The sequence below is a fragment of the Diabrotica undecimpunctata genome, chromosome 10 (assembly GCF_040954645.1).
Source record: "Diabrotica undecimpunctata isolate CICGRU chromosome 10, icDiaUnde3, whole genome shotgun sequence".
Taxonomy (NCBI): Eukaryota; Metazoa; Arthropoda; class Insecta; order Coleoptera; family Chrysomelidae; genus Diabrotica; species Diabrotica undecimpunctata.
Window position 1 is genome coordinate 75,179,073 of NC_092812.1, and position 23,759 is coordinate 75,202,831.

Consider the following 23,759-nt stretch of genomic DNA (forward strand, 5'->3'; position numbering starts at 1 on the left):
GAAAATCAAGTATAACGATCCCTATAGACAAAAAATGGGACAAAAATGACACATCTAACTATCGAACTATTACGCTGCTTGACACCAGTTTGAAATTATTGACTAAGATACTTGCTGAGAAAATAATTGAAATGTATCAAATGTGCTAAGAGCAACAATGGTTTCGGTGTAACAGATCAACTGTCGATGCCATATTCATAATAAGAAAAATAGGAGAGAAAGCAGTAGAATTTAATACAAATGTATTCATGTTTTTTATCGACCTCACTAAATCCTTCGATTGTATTAGACTTCAAGATGTGATTGAACTTTGACACAGAGGGACTATAACAGTTACTATAACACAGATAATAAAAGATATTAACTGTGATCACAAAACAAGAATAAAAATAGAAACCGAACTAACAGAGGAAGTCAACATTCAATCAGGTATAAGACAGGGTGATAGCTTGAGCCCGTTATTGTTAAACTTGAAAATGGACAAACTAATAGAAGAAGTGAAAAAGTCAGGAACAGGGTACAAAATGGGCAACAGAGCAATAAAGATTCTACGCTACACAGATGACGCAATAATAATATCAAATAATGAAGATGACCTACAACGAATGGCCCACGCTTTGGAATCTAACGCAGAAAAGTTTTACCTGAAAATATCAGCACTAAAACCAAAGTCCCTCGTTATTGCTAGGGAGCCAGAATTGTAATAAACGAAGAAATAAAACAAGTATCGAAATTCGATTATCTGGGAACGCAAATATCGTATTATGGAAACAACTCCGAAGGAACCGAGAAATAAGAAGATAAGGATAGACGGAAAAACACGCATATACAGAGTGTTTCAAAAAGGTATCTCATAAATTAAATCACGCATTCCGGGGACAGAAATAAATTGATTGAATCCAACTTACCTTAGTACAAAAGTGTACACAAAAAAGTTACAGTCCCTTGAAGTTACAAAATAAAAATGGTTTTGTTGCATTATCTCCTAAACTACTTGACATTTTGTAATAAAAATGGACACGTTACTTTCTTGTTCTGAAAGCATTTTTCATACAAAAGAAACAACAAAATCTAAGCGTACAGAAAAAATTTAAGGGGGGTGTGCAGCCCTAAATCCCCCCAAAACTTTTGAATACGTTCAAATCAAATGAATGAAAAACATTTTTTACTAGATCAGACCTTAGTCAAGAGCTCAGAATTCGAATGATCAGATGTTACGTTTGCTGTATAGGTGTGAAAGTTGGACAATGGACTCTAAAACAGAAAAAAGAATAGATGCCTTTGAAATGTATATATATATATATATATATATATATATATATATATATATATATATATATATATATATAATCAACCAACTTTATCTCAGTGTGTCCGCTTACAGCGTCTTTAGTGGGTATCCATATATGTAGGACGCAAGAATGCAGGGAAGAGACCTATTGGAAGACCTAAAAAGCGATGGGAGGATGATATGGATGGGGACGTTAGAAATCTCCTTGGAAGTCGATGGTGGAGGAAAATGGCTACAGACCGTAATGAATGGAAAGGTTTTCTGAAGAAGCCAAGGCCTTAAATTGGGCTGTAGAGCAATAGGATGGATAAAAGATCGAAGGAAAAAGTATAGGCAAAAAAAATCATGGCTGCGTAAGATAAGAGATTGGACCCATACAATAGGAAACTAACTAATTCGTCAAGCTCCAAACAGACAGAAATTTGCCATATTGATCGCCAACCTAAATCGAAAAGTAACTTAGGAGGAGGATAAAACAAATACTTAGTTTCAATACCATTTCTACTGAATAACAATTAATCTTGAGCATGAGAGATAATGAATATGTCAAATCAGACATTTAAAGAATAAAAAAATAGGGAATTGTACCTTATCACTAGCTGTTGCATAACGATATGGAGTCGAAACATATACTCTTCGCGCTACTAAATTAATTAAAATATGACACGACCGAACAATAACAAATAATACTAAGCTCAGGTTGGTCAATGCTCTTGATTTTTCCTATGCTACATACGTAGCTGAAACATGGACTATCAAAAAAATCGATAGGACTAAGATCGAAGCCTTTGAAATGCGGAGAAGAATTCTACGCGTGCCCTGGACAGAACATAGAGCCAACCTGTCAATTTTGCTAGAAGAACAGGGACTACGAAATTAGTTGTAGTAGAAGACCGAAGACCAAGAGGAAGATCTTTAATACGATGGGCAGACCAAATGAAGACTCTGGTGGGAAAATCCCTACATAAAGCCGTTCATATGGCACAGGGTCGCAACCAATGAAAACAGCAAGCTAACAATATTTAGAGTATTACCAAGCTCTGACAACGGCTCAATCAAGGAATGAAGAGGAGATCCATAGTAATGTTAAGCGTAAAACAACAACTAGATTTATCAGAAAAATATTAAACACGACGGAACAACACAAATTATTTAATTACTGTTGTTAAAAAACAAACACATTAGTTGAGTTCTACAAAGATCCATAGATGCTTACTTTATTGATATTTGTACCATGCTACACTAACGTTAAACACATCAAAAATGTTATGTCGCCTTTCTATTACTCTATCTACTGACCTTTGGTGCCATAAACCTTGTCTTAATCTTCATCAGAGTCCTAACAGATTAGTGAGTTGGTTAAAATGAATCATACATTTTTGTCAAAGATTCGTTAATAGTTTAATGAAGCACAACTTTTACGAATTTGTTATTAAATAACTTCTCCTTAATAAATCGTTTGACACGGTCAATTGGGTATATTGAGTGTGCTGGCGTTTTGCAACTAATGTTAACAAAGGTGAAAATTACTAGTTATGATTTTACCGTGGGTGATTAAACTTTGGAAGGTTTTGAACATTCATTAACTTTGATTCTTACATAATAAATAAATAATTACACGAATTTTTGTTAATTGCTGACTATCGTTATAATTTATTATGCATTTATTAATACGTTTTTTTAATTCTATTTTCTTTTGCAATGAGTATTGTTTTGACCTTCTTTCAAACTGTTAAGGTGAGTATACCATACATTTAAGCAAAATTGTGCGAAAGAACCGAACGAAAATGTTCTCAGGTTCGGACTGCCCGCTTTATTCGGGAAGTCCATATCGGGTAGAAATTTAGCGCATTCTATTTCTTCGTAGAAGAGTATTATATTCACCTTAGTAAGTAAAATAATGTGAACAAACCGACAAACAAAGTGTACGCAAATAATATTTTTTATTTACTATTATCCCCTTTACCTGTTAGGTAAAAGGGGAGATACTGATTATAGATGAGCAATATTTTTACTTTTTGACCACTTTTGTAGGGGGTCTGCGGATTTTTACCAAATTTTAGTATGTTTGTACTTTAAAAAATTAGCAGCTATTCTTTAGCCCTCTAGGTGCCGCTGGGCCTGAGATATGCCCCTCGAAAGGACCAAAAACCCAAGGACCATTTTTACTATATATTTGAAGAGCTATATCTGTGAGCCCACTGGACCGATTTTACCCCATAATATCTCATTTTTTTGTTGTAATGTCAACTTTTTGATAAAATAATTTACAAATCGCAAAAGATAAGTTTTATTTTATAGGTCAAGAATAACGAAAAGAATACTTACAAAATTTTATGATTTTCAATTAATTGTCAAAATTTAACCAAACAAGGTAAAAAATTGTAGAAACAGGTAGATAAAAGAATGTTTAAATATCTTTCAAACGAGCATTAAAAAATTAAAATCCATTTAATACATTCGAAGAAAGATCTGTTTAAAAATAATCAGTTTTTCGAAAATCGCATTTTTTATCATTTGTAAACTGATAGTACTTTTGCCTGACAATCTCAAATTGCATAAAAATTTAGGTGAAGGTAGTTCTATATGTATACAACAATGTCTACGTATCGAATTTCTTGGGACTGAAGAATTCACGTGTCCCCTTTAATTATGGTTACGCTGTACTGATATAGCTTCAAGTAGATTATGCATATGTTTGTACATGAAATACTCTATAACCTCCATCATGTATAATATTAAAAAATATATTTTATAAGATAATAATAAGCTTTAAGTATGCAAAATGTCACTGCCGGGGCATGTCCAAACTGAAAATTTTAATATATCAGTTGCCATGACCAAATTCCCTCCGAAAATATTTTGGATTCTATAATTTGTTTGGCCTATATAGAATCAAGGGCAGTCTGCACAAGGAATTTCATAAACTCCGTGTTGTTCATTTGGAATGTTTTTTAAAATTGATCGAACAAGTTTTTGTTAGGGGATAAATATTGTCTTTATTCCTCTTGATCTAAGAATTTTGTCAATTTTGTCAGTGACACCTTTGATGTGAGGAAGAAAAGCTTTTGAATGGTGAGGGTCTGAGTCTTTGTGGTTATTGCGGAGCATTGATGTGGATAGTGCTCGGCTCTCGAAGTTTTCCATAAAGATATTAACAGTTACTGTAATACTGACCACTACACTACACTAGATACAGTATCCAGCAAGACCACTTATCTTGCATTAAACATTGTATGTCCAACACTTATTTTATCTTCCAAAATCAATTCTACAGACAAATAAAGCTACCCCACACCAGTAATTTTTGTTTTTTAAAAAGGTTTGTTGGTACTTTTGAACAGATTCTACAGTAATTAGTGACAGTGATCTTAATTATCGACATTTTTACACTCCAAAATCATTATTTCGCTCATTCTATTTTTTAAATTTCACAAAAGAGATATGATTACCCTCGTTCCGGGTGGCGGTACTATTTTTTTCTTAGGTTTTAAGTACTAGAGAACTAAACAAAAATTGGTCTTAAGAGTGTGCCCTCAAAATTCAAAATCAATGTTTTTGGCAACAAAAAAGTGGATTTTCTGTGAAATTCAACAAATATATTAATGTATTTTCCGGTGCGTTTGTGTAATTTTATCCTGAGTGATATAACATTTCACAAGTTGGATATTTCCAATTGGTTATTATGTTATCGTAATGGTATATAAAAATTTACAACTGTATAAACTTACCTTTCATATCAGTCGTGTTACTTTGTGGACTCATAATATCATTCAAATAATGTTCTAGTCCTCGCATATTTTCTAACGGGCTACTACCATTTGCACTAACTACACCACAACGCTCCTGTAACAAATACAGCTTAATTAACGCTAATGATATTTATCAAAACGTATCAAAATAATTATTTTAGTAATTAACAAACATAAGCAAACAATAATAAAAATCAATGAGTTTTACTGTTAAATTATGAAAAAATATATATTGTTATTTTAAAATTATCAAAATTATACACCTTCTAAGGCTTTTTAATATTGTTCTGAAGCTATTTTCTTGTGGCATTTTAAATTAATTTATATTTAAATGGGAATAAGCCACAATTAAAGGTTAAAATACGTTTATTGACGTTTCAATTTCCACTTCGGAAATCGTTCTCAAAATACAAACATTAGTAAATGTTAATTAATAATTAATTTTTACTAATGTTTGTATTTTGAGAACGATTTCCGAAGTGGAAATTGAAACGTCAATAAACGTATTTTAACCTTTATTGTGGCTTATTCCCATTTAAATATAAATTACCTTCTAAGGCAGTATGGCGAATATGCGCACAAAGTTAAGTTTTATATACATGCCACATTGTTGCTGTGTCCCTCTTGTTTATAAGCATCTCCGTCCAATATCCACATCCATAATTTTTCGTAGAAAAGAGTCCTAACTAACCTCACCCAGACATATAGAACTGCAGAACTTATATAGGCGCAAACATAGACTCAGATCATTGCCTAGTGATCTCAACATTGAGGGTTAGAATTTTATTTGGGAAACATTACCAACAGGTTAAGTAATCAATAGAGCGGAATATGTGCAACGTGCATATAGATGCATATTTTTGCTCATTTCAACCAATATTGCATATTTAAGCTAAACACGATATATTTTGCATATATTAAAAATAAATTATGTAAAAGTTTCCTCTAATAAGTAAAATTTCCTCTTTAAAAGTAAAATTTTTCTCTCTTAGTTAGAATTTTATAACTTTGATATGAACGAGCTCATTACCTATCGCTCATTATTTATCTGAACTTTCCCATTACTGCCTGAATTTAATCATTATGTGTTTTCCAAGAAAAATATTATTATATTAGCGTAGCAAGTCGTAGGTACCTAACTGCTTTTAAGGGTCTAATTATTTTGTCAGTTTCCGGCAAACATTTGTTTAAAGTAAACGTTGTATCGTGTTTAGTGTTTTTGAAGTGTTTGGTATATATTACATTTAAATATGTCTACCATTCAAAAAAGTGCTTGGATAAAGTGTTTTCCCGAGTTAAAGCTGAGTGGAGAAGAAATATTTTGCAAAGCATGTTCCAAAATTATTAGCTACAGTCATTTTCATATTTCCTTTCTTAAATGAGGAACTGACAAACAAAAGCCATCGTCTCCCACAAAACAAAAATTTTTCAGAAGAATATTTTTATTGGACAAATTCTCTTTTACTTATATAAAGAATGATATAGAGAGAAGCATCCAAAAACAAAAATTCGTCAAATTGTAGACAATTCTGCTTTCGTTCTTAAGCGCTTCGTATGAAAATTGATTTTTTTTGGTGCTTAAACATTTTTTTCTTCTACATATTTTCTGTGAGAAGATGTTTCAAGTCTAACAAAATTTAAAAAATGCGATAAGTTGAAGCTAAAAAATATTGCATTAGGACCCGTTAAGCAGTCGATTCATACATCTCTTCAAAATGATCAATATCAAGATGAAGTAAAAAAAAAGGTTTGTTTAATCAAGACCTGTCTAAAGATCTGTTAGCACCAAACATTTCGTTAAAAAAATTGCAAAATACACATTTTAGGCAATTTTTGCAAAAATATTATAACTTTAATCTTTCTAACGAGGCAACACTAAGAAAGGGCAATGTGAATGCATTGTACGAAGTATTGAGAAAAATAAAGTTTGTTTAAGCGATAACAACTTCGGCGTACTTGTCTAGAAAAGTACAGATACATGTGGTCGATATATGGTGCATCTTATAATCTGTTCCGTAAAGAGTATGAACCAGAAACATCTTATTTAATAGCTGCAAAACAACTGGAGAAAACCAATAATATGACTGTAGTCGTTTTATTCAGAACACACTCTCTGCATTCTTTTCGCAAAGAGAAATAAAGAGTGAAAATTGTTTAATATGTTTATCAGATAATCAAAATACATTATGCTTATATGGTACGTCATTTGTCTTTTACATGGCATAAACAGAGCAGCAGAAGTTCTTAGAAGTGAATTTAATTTAGTCAATAAATAAATTTCAAACGTTAAGAAAGTATTTTTGAAAGCACCTTTATGTGTGCAAATATATAAAGAAAAATTACCAGGTGTAAGATTGCCTCCAGAATCCGCAATTACAAGATGGGGAACATAGATTAAGGCAGCAATTTTCTATGCAAATCGTTTTGATGCCATAAAAGACGTGGTGTTAGATATTCAAAATAACTCACAGTGTTCACAGTGTGTAACTTAAAGTCAAGAAATTTTAAGTAACTACAAATTGCTATAAATAACTTATGGTCATTAAAGTAAATTTTAGTTTTTTACCAGATCTAATAAAGTCATTAGAACATAAGAATTAACAATTAAGTGATTCGGTTGATCTTGTTATCGCTTTTTCTGCTCATTGTCAAAAAATTCCCGGAAATACGGGGATTAAAATAAGAAATAAATTAGAAAAAATGAGGGCTTCGATTGCTTGAGGAAAGTTGTACGTCTTTTTGAAGCCAACTTTCCTGAAGATCTTTCGACTTTGTAAGTTAAATTACTACCTAAATTAAAATATTGCCCTATAACGTCAGTAGATATAGAACTAAAACATTTTTATATAAATTCATGCTATAATATTTTAGATTCTTAATTATAATATCAGTTTATTCATAATATGGCACCATATGCAGAACGAATAACAGGAAAATAGCTGGTGGTAAATCAACAATTCATTAAATTACAACCTTAAGGCAAATTTTAGAAACTGGAATATTGCATGATACTCACCACGTATTTATAGATTATAAGGCAGCCTATGACTCTGTACATATAAGACAAATGGTCAGAGCAATGAAAGACATAGGAGTACCAAATCAGTTAAGAAGCTTAACAAAATTTCTGTGTTTACCTATGCTGATGTTACCAATATTATTGAGACAATGGAAAACGCTGTACGAAAGGCGTACGTAGCACTAAAAGAAGCGGCTACAAAAATGGGTTAAATACTAAACACCAAAAAAACGAAGTACAAGAAAATAAGCACGCAGCACAAATCCTACAACCACTTGTTATAGAAAACGATATAGAAGCGATTAACAAATTTGTATACCTGGGAGTGCTTATCAACACTGAAAATAAGACTAACATAGAGATAAATCGTAGAATTTTTACGGCCAACGGGTGCTATTTTGAGCTAAATCTCCTAAAATTCATAATTATTTCTAGAAATACAAATGTAAAACTCTACAAAACAATAATACGCCCAGTGTTAGCATATGGTTCAGAGACCTGGACTCTAACAAAAAGTAATGAAAACATGTTAGGATGTTTCGTAGAAAGAAAAGTAATAAGCCGAATCTATGGAGCGATGAATGACAATGGAGTTTGGAGAAGACGATATAACTTTGAATTTAAAATACATAAAAATACATTAAGATAGGACGTCTGAGGTGGGTAGAGCATGTAATGTAAACAGAACAAACTGACCCAGCTAGAAAAACGCTCCTTGATAGACCCATTGGTCAAAGAACAAGAGGAAGACCCAGAACAAAGCTCCTTGATAACGTCGATGAAGATATGAGAAATATAATAGTATGTACTTTGTGAATGCAGGCGATGAATAGAAACGACTGATAAAAAATCATGCCTCTTGGGGAGCCTAGGACCCACACAGAGTTGTGAAGCCAGACTGTTCAAACTGATTAAAATTAGATAAAAATGAGAATCATAAGAATTGCAGAAGTTAGATGAAATGAAGTAAAATGTAAGGTCTACAGGATATATATTAGAGCTTTTAACCCTATACTGTATCAGTACTCAATTCGTATTTCATTTTGAAATATAATTCCAATATATTTACCCATAGAATAATGAATTAAACCGCATTTTTAATATTACTGATTTCGAATCCAAAGGTTTACCTCTTATTCGTGTTTGACTGTCAAGTTTATTGACACTCGTATACGAGAGGTGTGACATTAATCTTGGCAGAGTAAAAAACTGCACGATTTTTTTTATTTTTCTCGTTCATTTTTCAACCTAGTCTGCTTTTCGTTAAACACACATCTTGGCATCTTCCGAGCCATTCTTTTATGTTTTAGAACAAAAAATAGTCATACGGTGTTAGATTAGGTTAGATTCAATATGAATGATGAGTGGATGCTTAACCACCCTTCCACTCGACGTAAGAGGTCTATTGTAGCTCATCCTAGGTTACAGTTGTCCCTCGACGTAAGAGGTCTATTGTAGCTCATCCTAGGTTACAGTTGTCCCTTTAGCCCAGCCTTTTTAACAAAATCTATTATGGCATTAAGTGACACTTCTACGAAGTCATAGGGCTTGAGTTGATAATGTTCAACTACATTAAGCCTTATTCTACTCCAGCCTAGGCAGTTGCACATAACGTGTTCCGCCGTGTCATCATGATCCACTAATTTGTAACCCTATTGTGTAAAATTGATTGTGTAACAGTCGCCTTGTGAGCCTATGGACTTCTTTCTAACCATGGATCTTTTTTTTTATATATAAGTGTCGAAAATTCACACCGTTTATTTGTGTATCCTTTTAAAATAATTCATGTGGATATTCCAGACCACAAAAAAATTCGCCATCACCGTTCCCCTGATCGAAATGACCTCGCATTCTTTGCTTGAACATTCGCCGCTTTTTCTTTACTGATTTGACGTTAATATTGGTAAATCAAATCCTGCGGATTGCCTGTTATCATTACCAGAAGTGTCTGGTCTAGAGTGGACAAACGCGGCATCCATCTCTCATCACCGGGTAACTTGTTTTGTCTAAATATTCGTATATATTACGTAAGAGCCCATTTGACATATTTAAAGCCTCTGTTATCTTATGAATTTTGATTCTACATCCACAAAATTACTATCAACATAAGGTAGAAATGTTTTAATTAACAAAAACAACCTAACCCATCATGAGGAGTAACAATACAAGACTGAACATATTCAAATACGTATCTATCACTGCTTACCTAATTCAATTAACAGATGACAAAAGCACCGACCGACTATTCACCCTGGAAGTCGGCCAAATAATTACCTGATGATTATTAATCTTTTACCTGATTACAGCCAAGAGCGATGATTATTAATCGACTTTAATCAGACTAGAAAATTGAAATTGTCGACAAATTATCAATAAAAAGAAGAAAAATGAACAAATAGAGCAATAAATCTATAGAAACCGAAGAGACACCGTTGTATAAACTTTAAAACTAAATTGTAGATTTTTATTTTGACGCGTCGATTTCCATTTAGATAGTTCTCATAATACAAATTAAACAAATTATGTTGTTTTTTTTGCTTGGTAATACACCTATGTAGACTATGGCAAGTATCGGAAACCTCATCTATTGATATTCCACTTGTGAAAGCAATAAATACAACGATTCTACAACGATATTCAATCAGCCTGAATGAGGCACTGAAGACATGGACGAGATCATGTTCAGGAGTGGGTATAACAATACACGACGAAACCACCTTAAGGCACGTTCTCATGAGTCAAATTTAGTTGAGCAACAAAAGTTGAATGAAAATTCTAGTGGGAACCTGTCTTTTAACAGAATTGATCAACTTTTTAGTTGATCAAGAAAAGTTTGACCCAAGTGATTAATCGCCACTAATTGTTTTCAAGTTAAAGTTTGTCTTGAAGTGTGTGAACTGGGTAATCAACATTATTTGTTCACTATGAAACAGCTGTGGTGCATATGAGTTAATATTATTTCAGCGTTTTCACCTTATGACTATTGATCAATCTCCAGTTATTTCAAACAACATTGAAGGAGAATATTCATCATATTTCATTTCAAGTCATTCACACTACAGACAACAATGCAGCGAGAATTCGCAGAAGTCATCTGATATAATTACTACAGCTGTAGCAGGTCTCATAGATTTAAAATAGACTCTTTTATAGTTTACTTTGGTAAAAAAAAATTATACTTTGATAAAATCTTGTAACACGTCGTATATTGCTGTAATACTTCTTTCATAACGTACATACTCGGTATACGGAAGCAAGCGTTGCAAATTAATCAGCTTTAGCCAAGTATCTTAAAGCAACTTGCAGGCGATTTTGGCGATATTGCTGGTCGCATCACTTAGAGAAAACTAGGAGCTATCTGCCGATAAATAATAGTCGTGTGCGTAAGTCGTAGTTAGCCAATACTGATTAAACATCGGCCGATAGTTGGACGACAGATTAGTTTGAATGCAATGGGGAAGCACATCAAACTTTTTTATCGGCCGATACTGAATCGGTGTGATGTGAGCGTATGCATACTTCTATGTATTGATTAAGAAGCAGACCAAACTATCGGCCGATAAAAAGTCTGCATCCGCGAGAGTCTAAACTTGACTCGTCAGAACGCACCTTACGATGACAAAGCGATTAATACAGAAATACAAGCGATAGGGTATAAATGTGAATTCAACAAAAACGACATACATGTGCATAGAAGGAGTTGAAAACGATGAACTTAACTTAGATGGAAAGTTAATTTCATCATGTTTCGAGTAAAAGGAAACAATAATAGGCACCTCCATTTTGGTCTAAAACTAACTCTTAAACAGTACAAAATACAGATCTATAACAGTTTTTTAAAGCGTTGTACGTTATGGATGTAAAACCTGGCAACTCACTAAGATAACGGAACAAAAACTCCTTCTGGAAATGGATTTTTGGCTCAGATAAGTGGGTATATACAGAATGATACACGTAATAAATGAAAGAATAAGACAAATTATGAACACAGAACAACCACCATCATAGAACAAATACAGCAAAAACAGCTTATTGCAGCCACCACCTGTGCAAAAAACCAAGAAAGACCAAAAAAAGCATGGCTTGATCGAATCCAAAAGGCAATGTCGAAGAGACATTGTACTGAGATGTACGACCAGGAGACCGAACCAATAGACGTGAATGGAGACGGAACCTGAAGGCGCTATGAATCGGACATTATACCTATATATAAAGTAGATGACTGTAAAATGATATTTTCAATATTTTTGAGGGTGTTGCTAGCACTAGAATTTTTAGAATTTTATATTATAATTAAATTACACGAACAAACTGATCTTTCGAATATACCCTTTTGGTAATGGCGGTGCAGACTCGCCATAAATATCATCTAGTTCATTGTTTCCCAACGTGGGACCCACGCCTCACAGGGAGCAATTTGATTGTTAAGAGGGCAATTCGAAACTGGTCTCAACACGAGTTGCTCCGCACGATTTAAATGCAATGCTAGATTTTGGTGTCAAATTTAACGAAAAAGTAAATTATTAAATAATTGCGGTAAATAATTATTAGGTAGACGCTCAGGCAGGCTTCACGGCAGTAAGATTATGCATAGACCACATATACACACTGGAACAACTTTTAGAAAAGAAAAAAGCAAAAAATAGAGATATACATTTGGCATTTGTAGACCTGAGAAAGGCGTATTACTCTGTACCAAGGTCAGAACTATGGGAAGCAATGTACAAATTAGAAATACAGACGGAACTCATAGAAGCTACAAAAGCTCTCTATAAAGAAAATAAAGTGTCCATTAAAATGGGAACAAGAATCATAGGAGACTTCACCACAACAAAAGAGCTCCTGCAGGGTTGTTCAACATCTCCAACCCTATTCAAAATATACTTAGAGAAAGCCTTGACTACATGGAAGGCATGGGAGTACCGGTAGGGAACGAATACCTATATACGTTAAGCTTTGCAGACGATCAAGTAGTGATTGCACAAGACCAAGACGACCTCAGCTACATGATGATGAAACTACAAGAAAAATGTACCAAGGCTGGCTTATAGGAAAGGATACATTCAAATACTTGGGGTTTATAATCACGAAAAAGGCAACAACAGAGGAAGAAATTACACAAAGATTAGGACAAACAAGAACAACAATCCGACAACTGAACTCAGTATGGTGGGATAGACACCTAAATATGAAGACAAAAACACAGATTTATAAAACATTAGTGCGAAGTATTATGACATATGGGGCTGAAAATGGGATCATAAACAAGAAAAACAGCAGTAAGATACTAGCAACAGAGATGGAATGCCTGCGAAGATGCTGCAGAGTAACAAGAATGGATAGGAGAAGAAGTAATGACGAAATAAAGCAAAGAACATCAATAGAAATAGACATACTAACATATATAAAACAAAAAAGGCTAAAGTGGTATGGACATGTAAGAAGAACTAGAGACAGCAGATGGATAAAGAGAATAACCGAATTGAGCCCCATAGGAAGGAGGAAAAGAGGACGACCCCTAAAATCCTGGAGAAACGAAGTAGACGACGCCATGAGTAAGAGAGGCCTAAACGATGGAGATTGGGACAACATAGAGACATGGTAACGGTTGAGCGAGGGAAGGCAGTGCATACTGTAGAATCCCTGAATATATATAATTATTAGGTATAATTTCGCTAGAAAAGATCAAAATATCAACTGGGTGTTTGGCGTCGTCAAGTAAACTTCCCTGTGGTAAACGGCAGGCTCCGCGTGAAATCCCAGACGTTTTAAAATCTCACTAAACATAGTGAAACTTAGTGCTCATATTAATTCAGATTTGAATTACTTTAACACTTTAAAGATAAATTTTAAAAAGGAAACAACATTAAAGCATCTATTTACTTCTCATACTTCAACTAATAATCGTGTTCTTGAGGCTAGGTATCAAATTTCTTTATTCATCGCTAAAACTGGAAAAATAGGAGAGCATTTAAAAAAAATCGTCAGTATCAGCATTTCTAAAAACGGTTCTTGACAAAGATATAAAAATTGTTAGCAGAAGAATAGACAAAATGAGTAAAGATGTTGAAAAACAACTTGTTGAAAAGCTAAAAACAAGAAATTTCTCAGTGCAAATCTACTTTGAGGCAGTATTAATAACTTACGTAAGATATATCGATACAGGTCATTTTGCTGAAGAAATATTGTTGTGTAAAAGATTAGAAAGCTTCACTATCTTTAAAAAATATATAATAAGCTAAAAAACTACTTAGATATCAATGATATACCAATGAAAAATATAGCATCTGGTGCTGCAGATTGTGCTCCTAATATGATCGCCAAGAAAAATGGCTGCTTAAAATTGATGAAAGATTATTATATCCAGAAGTGCATTGTGTTATTCATAGGGAAACTTGGAAGATAAAATCATCTCTCCTGTTCTAAATGAAGTGTTACATTTAGTAATAAAGTATGTTGATGCTATTAAAGCTAATGTCAAATGTGAGCGTCTCTTCAAGCTATTTTGTGAACAACAAAATCAAGACCACGTGATACTTTTACTTCATACTGAAGTAAGATGGCTATCTAAAGGGAACTGCTTGAAAATATTTATGGGACTGTTTGATACTCTTAGTGATTTTTTGAGCTACAAATTTGGAATGAAGTATCTGTTAACAATTGATGGGAAAGCATTTGCGAGCTATTTAGCCGATATCTTTAAAAAACTTAATATGTTAAATAAGCAACTTCAATGAACAAATAAAACTCTTGTCGATGTGAAAGCAAAGATATTTGGTCTAATTACCCATATTGAGTTATGTCAGAAACATATCCTAACAACAAAAACTTTGAACAGTTTCATTAGCTCTAAAAATATGAAGTAACTGATACCGCTCTTTACTTGTTATTGTCAATCATCTGAGTATTCTATCGGCTGATTTATAAGAAAGATTTTCTGATTTAAAACAATTTAATTTTCCAACATGGACGATGCAGTCAATTTCAGTGGATTTATCTGACGTATCAAATATGCAGTATCAATAACTCGCAGAATTTCAAAATGATGAGTCAGTGATGATGAACTGTATTTAATATAAAAGGAGCGATGGCATGATTTTGCGAGGAACCAGAAATAAAATACCCAAATTCAACGAAATTTGCAAGAAAACTGTTGCTACCCTTTTCATCTTCATATTTAACTGAATATGGATTTGATGCTGTAAATAATTTAGTGGTAAAAAAAAAAGAAATCGACTCGGATATAACACAATGCTGAGACTTGAGATTGAAGCTAAGCAAATTGGAAAATAATATAAAATATCTGTTCAGCAAGCATCAAGCGCAAGGATCTCACTAAATTGATATAAAAAATTCTTTTATTAAATTATTTGTAATTTAATTTTCAGTGTTTTATTATATGTTTTGAAAATCTATGTACTGTATTTCGTTAACAATTTTCTAGTGATTTCTTTATAAAACCTATCATTTAAGTTTCTCTTAAATTATGTGAATAACTCAATTTTTTAATATTAAAAATTATGTATGTTACATAGGGGGCATAAGAACTTTAGGAAAGCTAAGGTGGGGTATGGCACAAAAAAGGTTGGGAAACACTGGTCTAGTTCGTTTTTATTTCTACGTTGAGATATCCGTTTCAAATAAAGGTACTTAACTGAATGCTGAACGACATTCGACTTTGCATGTTTTCCAAAAATCAGAAAAGTTGTTGCTTTTGATGACTATTAAAATAAAGCGAATTGCAACGGTTAAATGGTAGATATCAAACAAAGCAAATTGTTTTAAGGTAACTCCGTCTGTCGAAGACTAGATTAATACTCAACTACCCTCGGTAGATTTTATATTTGTGGATAACAAAATAAATGTTATTGCCAAACTGTAATGTTATACCCAGTTGTAATAGAGAAGGGTATTGCTTAAGAATTCATGTACTCGGATTGTATAATTTAAATCTAAACATATTCTATTTCATTGCAGGGTCGTTCTTAACCAGATACTTACGACAAACTAAAACGTTTAAAAAACCATTTCAAGTAAAATTTCATATTTATATCATAATCAAAGATAATCTACTACATTTAATTAATTATTTTTACGGTAATTTTTGTAAATGATCGGGAAGTAACCTAATTAACAAATTTAAAGACCTATTATTCATTCATAGTCTTCTTCTTTTAGATTAAAAAATTAACTCGAAAGCGTTTCTAACAATTCGATGCTTTTTTTGTAGAAAGCTTTGACCTCAAATACGACTCATGTCCCATAATAACCTACATATCTGATTCAAATCAAACTTTCCCTGGAACAATTTTTGAAGTCGGTAACAGTTCATAGTCGAGGCCCAGCGACTACAGGCTGTAAGCAATTCATTTGTGGCTATTTTTTGCAATTTCTTTCCTTAAACGCACCAATCACGCTATATAATATTAAGTATTGATGATTCTTACTTTCTCAAGGTAATCGGTGAACATCTATCCTGTCTTGTGCATTCCAAAATACGGAAGCCAAAGTATTTCCAGCTGATGTTTGTATCTTTGGTAGCTTTTGACGGTTTCCTTGCTCAATTAACTGTCGATGTGTCTTTTGGAGTGAAGTAGATCTATCTTTCGTATATTGTCACATATCAATGCAATTAAAAGAGTATTATGAATTATGGACGAGTTATTTTTAATCGATTGTGAGGAAATGCGACAAATATTCTACCTAAGCCTCTTAAGCGTTAAGTGTAAAACCGATGGAAGGAACTTCACGTTATGATGATACCAAAGCCTGTACAAAATAACATATTTCAAAGCAAAGCCATCGACAGAGTATGGCATAAGGGATTAACATTCAAAATGATAAAATATGAATACAGCGGGGCCATGATGAGACTCATCACCTCATACTTAGTCGACCGGAGGTTCAGGGTGCAAATAGAACAAGTCCTGTCTGAAGACGAAACCCTGGAAGACCACAGGAGGCGGTTTTATCATTCCTTTTGTATGATATCAGACGTTTCAAAAACACCGGAAACACTTAACCTGGATATAGCTGTAAGAAACCTAAATATGAAACTGGATACAATAGAAGAATGGGTATCCAATGGAAAATAGCCACAAATCCGGAGAAAACACAAGCAATTATATCAAAAAAAAAAGCTAACAGTTAAGCAGAAGAACAGCTAACCATAGCAAGTAAGAGTGTTGCAGACGATAGAAGAAAAAGCCAGAATAAAATTCGCTGAGCTAGAAGGCCACATAAACCAGATCCTGCGAGGGATGTGCACAGAAGACCTAAACACCAACTGTTAGCGAACATGTAAATATGACTAAATAATATTGTGGCTCTTTTAGAAGAAACTACCATGGTCATTTCAAAGTATCACGCAAAAACTAATCGATATTTCAGTTTAGACAACTTCTCCGAAAAACATAAGAAACACAAAAACGGCCAAGGCCACCAAAAAATTATAAAAATACTAACAAAACGGCGCAAGCCACAAACAAAAAATGCTACTAACAATAAAAAACTGAAAAACGGATAGGAGGGGCCCACACACTCGAGCACCGAGTCGCCGAACTGGGCCTCGCCCGGAACAGAGACTTGGCACCCGAGCAAGCGATACAGTTCGATGTTAGATGATAAGTAAGTTAGACTACAAGCCCATGGGATATTTTTAGGGAGTCATTTGACCCAACATAAATCACATATAAATCAATACTATAATATGTAATAACAAGTTTAGAACCTATGCCACCAATTCTTATCAGTACTCAAAGTATGGGGTTTCAAATTAAGCATTGGGCCTTAGATTTCTCACCCCTGTTCCAGCCGAAATGTGCGGCGTTGCAAAAAAATTAATCTATATACCGATCCGAAACTTTGTGTATGAATACCGTACTGTGTCAAATTGCCGAAAATGGGGAAAAAGTTTTCCGAAAATGAAAAATTTTCCCTGCTCCTGATACCAATATTATTGTGCGACCAAAAAGTCTCCCCCCCCCCCTCCTTAAGTAGTAATTTTATCTTACCTGTGACTCGCATGTAACGATAAGAATTGACGGCATAGTTTCTAAAGTTGTTTATACATATTGCAGTATTGTTTTATATGTGATTTATGCTGGGTCAAATGACCCATTAAATCCCATGGGCTTGTAGTCTAAGTAAAGACTATAGCGGGACTATAGTGCCTCACACTGTCCCGCATAATTCGGGGTAGGATATCACGCGGAAGTGCTTGTATCCGGGACTTCCACATGACAAGCATTTTGACGATTTGATGCCGCCAGAGCGCATCAGCGTGCTATGGGTTGGTGGAGAATGGTCTGAGAACATTGGGGCTGGGAGTGATTTCTGATTTGCACGGATCAATTACCCCTCCCCAATGAATTGTATACCCGAATATCATTTTAGTAGTGTGCAAGTCCCATCAGGCTGAATTCATTTCTATTGCTTGCTTTCTAGTATAGCCAAAATGTGATCATGTACCGTTCTCATGAAACCAAAGCCAGCAAAATTGCTACCAATAATATTCCTTATAGCGGAACCAATCATTTTTGTAACAAATTTAAATTCTGTACAGTCAAAAATTAACCGATAACAGTGGTATTGACAATATGTAGTCAAATATTAACTTTAAAAAATCTTTAGGCGTCTTTTCGTGCATCGATCTACAATTAACAAAAAGTCTAAGCTTCTTGAATCGATCTACGATTAATATGACTCAGGCTCCGAATATTTGCAGTTGTGAAATAACATCGCTATTTAACAAAAACGTGACTTCCTTTTTATTAAGGATTCATACCTACATTTTTATAATTTCATCAATTTATGATTAATTATGGTAAATATCTCCCGGAAATATATAGTGATAGGACCAATTAGCAATAGCTTTTCTACATGTTGAAAATAAATAAAAGTTACTCACTAAAAGGTATTACACTGTCTCGAAAGATTAATCTGTTCAATAACAAACTATGAAATAAATAGCAAGTTTCAAAATATTTATTAATTTAACAACAAATTAAAATTTTCATTTCCAATTTTTTTATTCTATTGTATATAACTATGCTTCCTAAGTTGTCCCACAAATGCTCTATGAGATTAGGGTCTGGACATTTAAAAAGTCAGGCTAGTACCCAATACCAACATCTATATTGTTACTCTGGCTATGGCGGCCGAGCATTAGCTTGCATTTGGAGAAAATGTTCACCAACAAAATACGTGTTACGTTCTTCGAGGCATTTCTTAATTTACTTAGCCTTAAGGCCACCTCTTCCTAACATAAAAAGATCTGTACGTGCTTCTAGGACAGAAGTAAGATTGAGCTCAGCAATTTCAAGGTCTTCTACACACCCTTTGGAGATCATCAGGTGAAAATCCCGTAAAACAAGACTCGTCTGTAAACAGAACTTTTCTCCAATATTCCATATCGAAATCTACATTAGCACGCGTCCAATAAAAGCTATGTAGCACGCATATAAAATAATAAATTTTGTTCGCTTAATCTTCTGCGTACGGTACGAGTATCAGGTAAAATTATAATACCATGAACATCTGTCAGCCTCCTAGTCAAAGCTGTAGCAGTAAAGTTTGGCATTTGTTGCCTTTGGTTTTCACTTCACAGGTCTTCTCGAGTAAGAACCAGTTTCTCGAATACTTTGTAAAGCATCGGATATTGTGCTTCGTAAAATGCCAAGCATTTTTTCAATATACCGATTGGAATGTACATCATTATGCAGAGCAATAGCTTGCTTTACTTTGTCTGGCCTCGTTGTAAATTATTCTTTGTTATTAAATACACTTCGTTTTCCCAAAAAAGCAGCCAATAACAGGTACAACAAAAAGGAATACAATCCATTTTGAAAAGAATTATTTAAAAAGCATTTTAACAAAACCTTTTTTAAGGCAAAAAAATGACAATCTTTTAAAAAACGAATGTCAAAAGGCAAAATTTTGATAAATATGTCCCTGTTAATGTTGTCATTATTATTTACTTTTAAAGTAATTTTTGCATTTACTCTGCTGCGTTTTATATATTTATGTAAGCCGCTTAAAAATCGTCTGAACTCAGTACATAGTAACGAGCAAAGTATAATGAAACAAGTTCAAACAAAAGAACCTCCCCATAAAAAACTCCAATCAAACAAGTCAGTTATTTTTACTTTTATGCTGTTGTGAAGGAGGTCTGCCTCAATCATTGAGCGTTTTATAGAGCAAAGAAACTGGCATTAAAGATATTTAAATAAAAATGATTCGGAGGACTAGTGGCACCCAATGTAGAATAGATCGGACGAATTCGGAAGACATCTTAAAAAAAGTTATTTTACAAAAGTGTTATGTCAACTATTTATTATGATTTAAAAATAACGACTCCCAAAAAAACCGTTACTTTTTTTCGATTCGTATAGTCGAAAAAAGATTGGAATAGTATGAAGTATGGGATAAAACAGGAATTTAGGAAGAAGTTATGTTATAAACTACTTGCCTTATAAAGGTTTGTACGAATAACGAATGATCATATTACACAAAAGGAGTAGAAATTTTATATATATATATATATATATATATATATATATATATATATATATATATATATATATATATATACAAGCCCATTGTATATAAACTCCTGGTCAAAATTAACGCACCACTCATATTTTTTTCAATAATATTTATTGATAATTTACTGTACGACAAGTTGCCTATGGACCTTGTTTGGCAGTGACAGTTGTTATTATGTAAGCTTTAACAATAATTTGTATTAAACTTTGTTTTAGACTAAAAGTGAGTTAAACTTTTCATACTTAAAAACTGCCGATTAAAGCAAAGTGCTTGTGAAAAACAAGCTTTTTATTGTGAGATTTTTTATCACATGCATGTTTGGAAGTTCAGGAAGGTGAGGCGATATAATGAAACAGGGTCGTACCATCGAAGACCGGGGCAAGGGCGAAAACGTTGCACTAATCAAATTGATGATCGTTTTTTGAGACAACGTGCTCTCAGAGATAGGAGAGTCACCAGAAATTTGCTAAAAAATGAACTAGCAGATGTTCGAGATATCGCGATGTCGTCTCGAACAGTTAGAAGACGTTTACATGAAATAAAATTGAGCAACAGGAAACCGGCCAAAAAACCCTTCCTTACCAGAGAATTTTGCAAGATTGCATCAAAATTGGACAATCGATGATTGGAAATAAGTTCTTTTCTCCGATGAGACTAGAGTAAGCCTAAAAGCTCCTGATGGTCATGAGCATGTCTGGCGAAGGCGAAGAGAAAGGTTTGCCAGCTGCAATATTTCTCCTAAAGTACCTTTTGGTGGTGGCTCTACAATGTTTTGGGGGGAATTTGTTTTGAAGCTCGTACGGAGTTGGTCCTCATACGTACGAGGTCTATGAATGCCCATTATTACTTAGACAACATTATTGTCGAACATGTAATACATTTTGCTCCGTTTCTTGGACCTAATTTTTTATTCATGCAAGACAACGCTTGTCCTCATGTGGCTCGACAGGTTATTGGCTACTTAAATGATGTTGATATTCCATTATTAGAGTGGCCACCTAACAGTATGGACATGAATCCTATAGAGCATCTATGGGACTATCTCAAAAAAAAGATTCGAAGTACCTATTGCAATCACAACCAACTCATTGAGGCCGTTATTGAAGAATGGGAGAATATTCAGCAAGCTTTTATTGAACATTTGATATCAAACATGTCTCGACGCATAAATGCAGTCATAAGAAGTAGAAGAGGACCTATACGGTACTAGTGTTGACCCAGATGCATTTTATTGTGTTACTTTACCGATTCTTTTCTTTTTGCAATTTGGAGTTATGCTAGCTTATTTACGCATTTCCGGCAAAAACAAATTAAGGTCATGATACAGTCAAGTTGGACTTATTTGTAGGTGCTTATTATTATTTCAATGTAACTTAGTTTTATTTTGTGTTCATATTGTAAATATTTAGATTAATTAAAGAGGTGCGTTAATTTTGTCCAGGAGTTTATATATATATATATATATATATATATATATATATATATATATATATATATATACGAATTGTATAAAAACCGGGACACATCTATTTTGTAATATGGAGATTTCAAATCTGATACTTGCAATGCTGCCAGATTTACAATTTTTCTGATATAATTAGTCACTTTGGTTTCTTAAATACAACACTCTGTATATTGTATTATTATTGGAATCCTCACGTTAATACGAGTTCAACCATGTGTAACACTTGGTATTTTATCTAGTCACGAAGGTCTTAAATAAATAAAACTTCTCAGTGTCAAATAGTAGTTTGAAGTAATTCATGTAACTAAGAATATCTTGACGTTTATTGAAAAGTTCTGTAAAATAAATTGTATTAATAACTAAAGCGGGCGGTTATTTTATGTGTTTTTGAAAGCTCTATAATAAAGATGGTTTTTCATGAAAAAGAACTAATTACTGTTTTAATGATGAGGGGCTAAGTGATATAAAAATATCTTATAGGGAAGTAGCTAACTTGTTCAACGATACTTTCTCCAAACCATTCTCCTATTCATAAGGCGATGTACACGCCTTATGGATAGGGGAATGGTTTGGTAGAGAATGGTTAGGTTTTTCTTCTGCTTCTTATTTTTATGTAGACATGACTCTGTCTGTTTTTCAACGTGCCTCCAGTAAGTTGTCGATCCATCGTTTACGTGGTCTTCCTACTAATCATCTTCCTATTGTGGAACCGTCTCTTGCCGTCTTTACTACTCTATTTGATGTTGTTCGGCTTATATGTTCGTTCCATTCTACTTTTTTATTTCTTACGCATACTTATTCCTTGATGTTCTCCACCTTGCATCTACGTCGTATATCTGTACTTCTAGCTTTGTACCATAGTGTTTTATTATCAATTTTTCTATATATTTTCATCTCTGCTGTTTTTAGCATTCTTTTTATCCTCTCTGTGTCAGGTCGTGTTTCTGCCGCATATGTCATTATTGGTCTGATGACTGTTTTGTAAATTCTGCCTTTCGTTTCTTTCCCGATATTTTTATTTCTCCATATTGTTTCATTTAGGCAACCTGCGGCTCTATTTGCTCTATTCACTTGATCTTACACTTCCGTTTCGAGCTTTCTGTAGCTAGATAATGTGATGCCTAAATATTTAAATTTCATCACTTGTTCTATTATGTGACCTACCAGTTCCAATTTACATCTTAGTAAATTTGCTGTTATAACCATGCATTTTGTCTTTTTTTTGGGGAAATTAACATGTTAAATTTTCTAGCGGTCATATTAAATTGCTGCAGCAAACGTTGTAAATCATCTTCTCCCTGAGAGAGTGATATTGCGTCGTCTGCATATGAGATTATTTTAAGTTGTTTTTCTCCCATTTGGTATCCTTTTTTAGTTCTTACTTTTTTATTATTTCGTCCATAATCAGGTTGAACAATAGAGGACTCAAGGAATCTCCCAGTCTTATCCCATTGCCAGCTTCAATAGGGTCAGTTAGTTCTTCTTCTATTGTTACTTTCTCCAAGTGATTCTGTTGCTGCGTTAATTATGTTATTTTTGTCGTTGTCCCAGCTTCCTCGATTTTATTATTTTCTAATATTTCATTTTCCAGCAATCTTCTCTGATATTCTTTTTTTTGTATAAGTATTCCGTGGATTCCGTATTTAGTCCTTCGAATCTGATTTTTGTTTGTGTTGGCGCCAACAT

General features: G+C 33.6%; 1 protein-coding gene across 1 annotated transcript in view; it reads right to left on the reverse strand.

Moving 5' to 3' along the window:
* The window catches only part of orb2 (cytoplasmic polyadenylation element-binding protein orb2), a 316,079-nt gene that overhangs the window by 172,109 nt on the left and 120,211 nt on the right, over positions 1-23,759 (reverse strand). Inside the window, exon 2 of the mRNA XM_072546756.1 lies at positions 5,023-5,137. Coding sequence (XP_072402857.1) covers positions 5,023-5,137 — 115 coding nt within the window. The remainder of the gene's footprint in view (positions 1-5,022; positions 5,138-23,759) is intronic.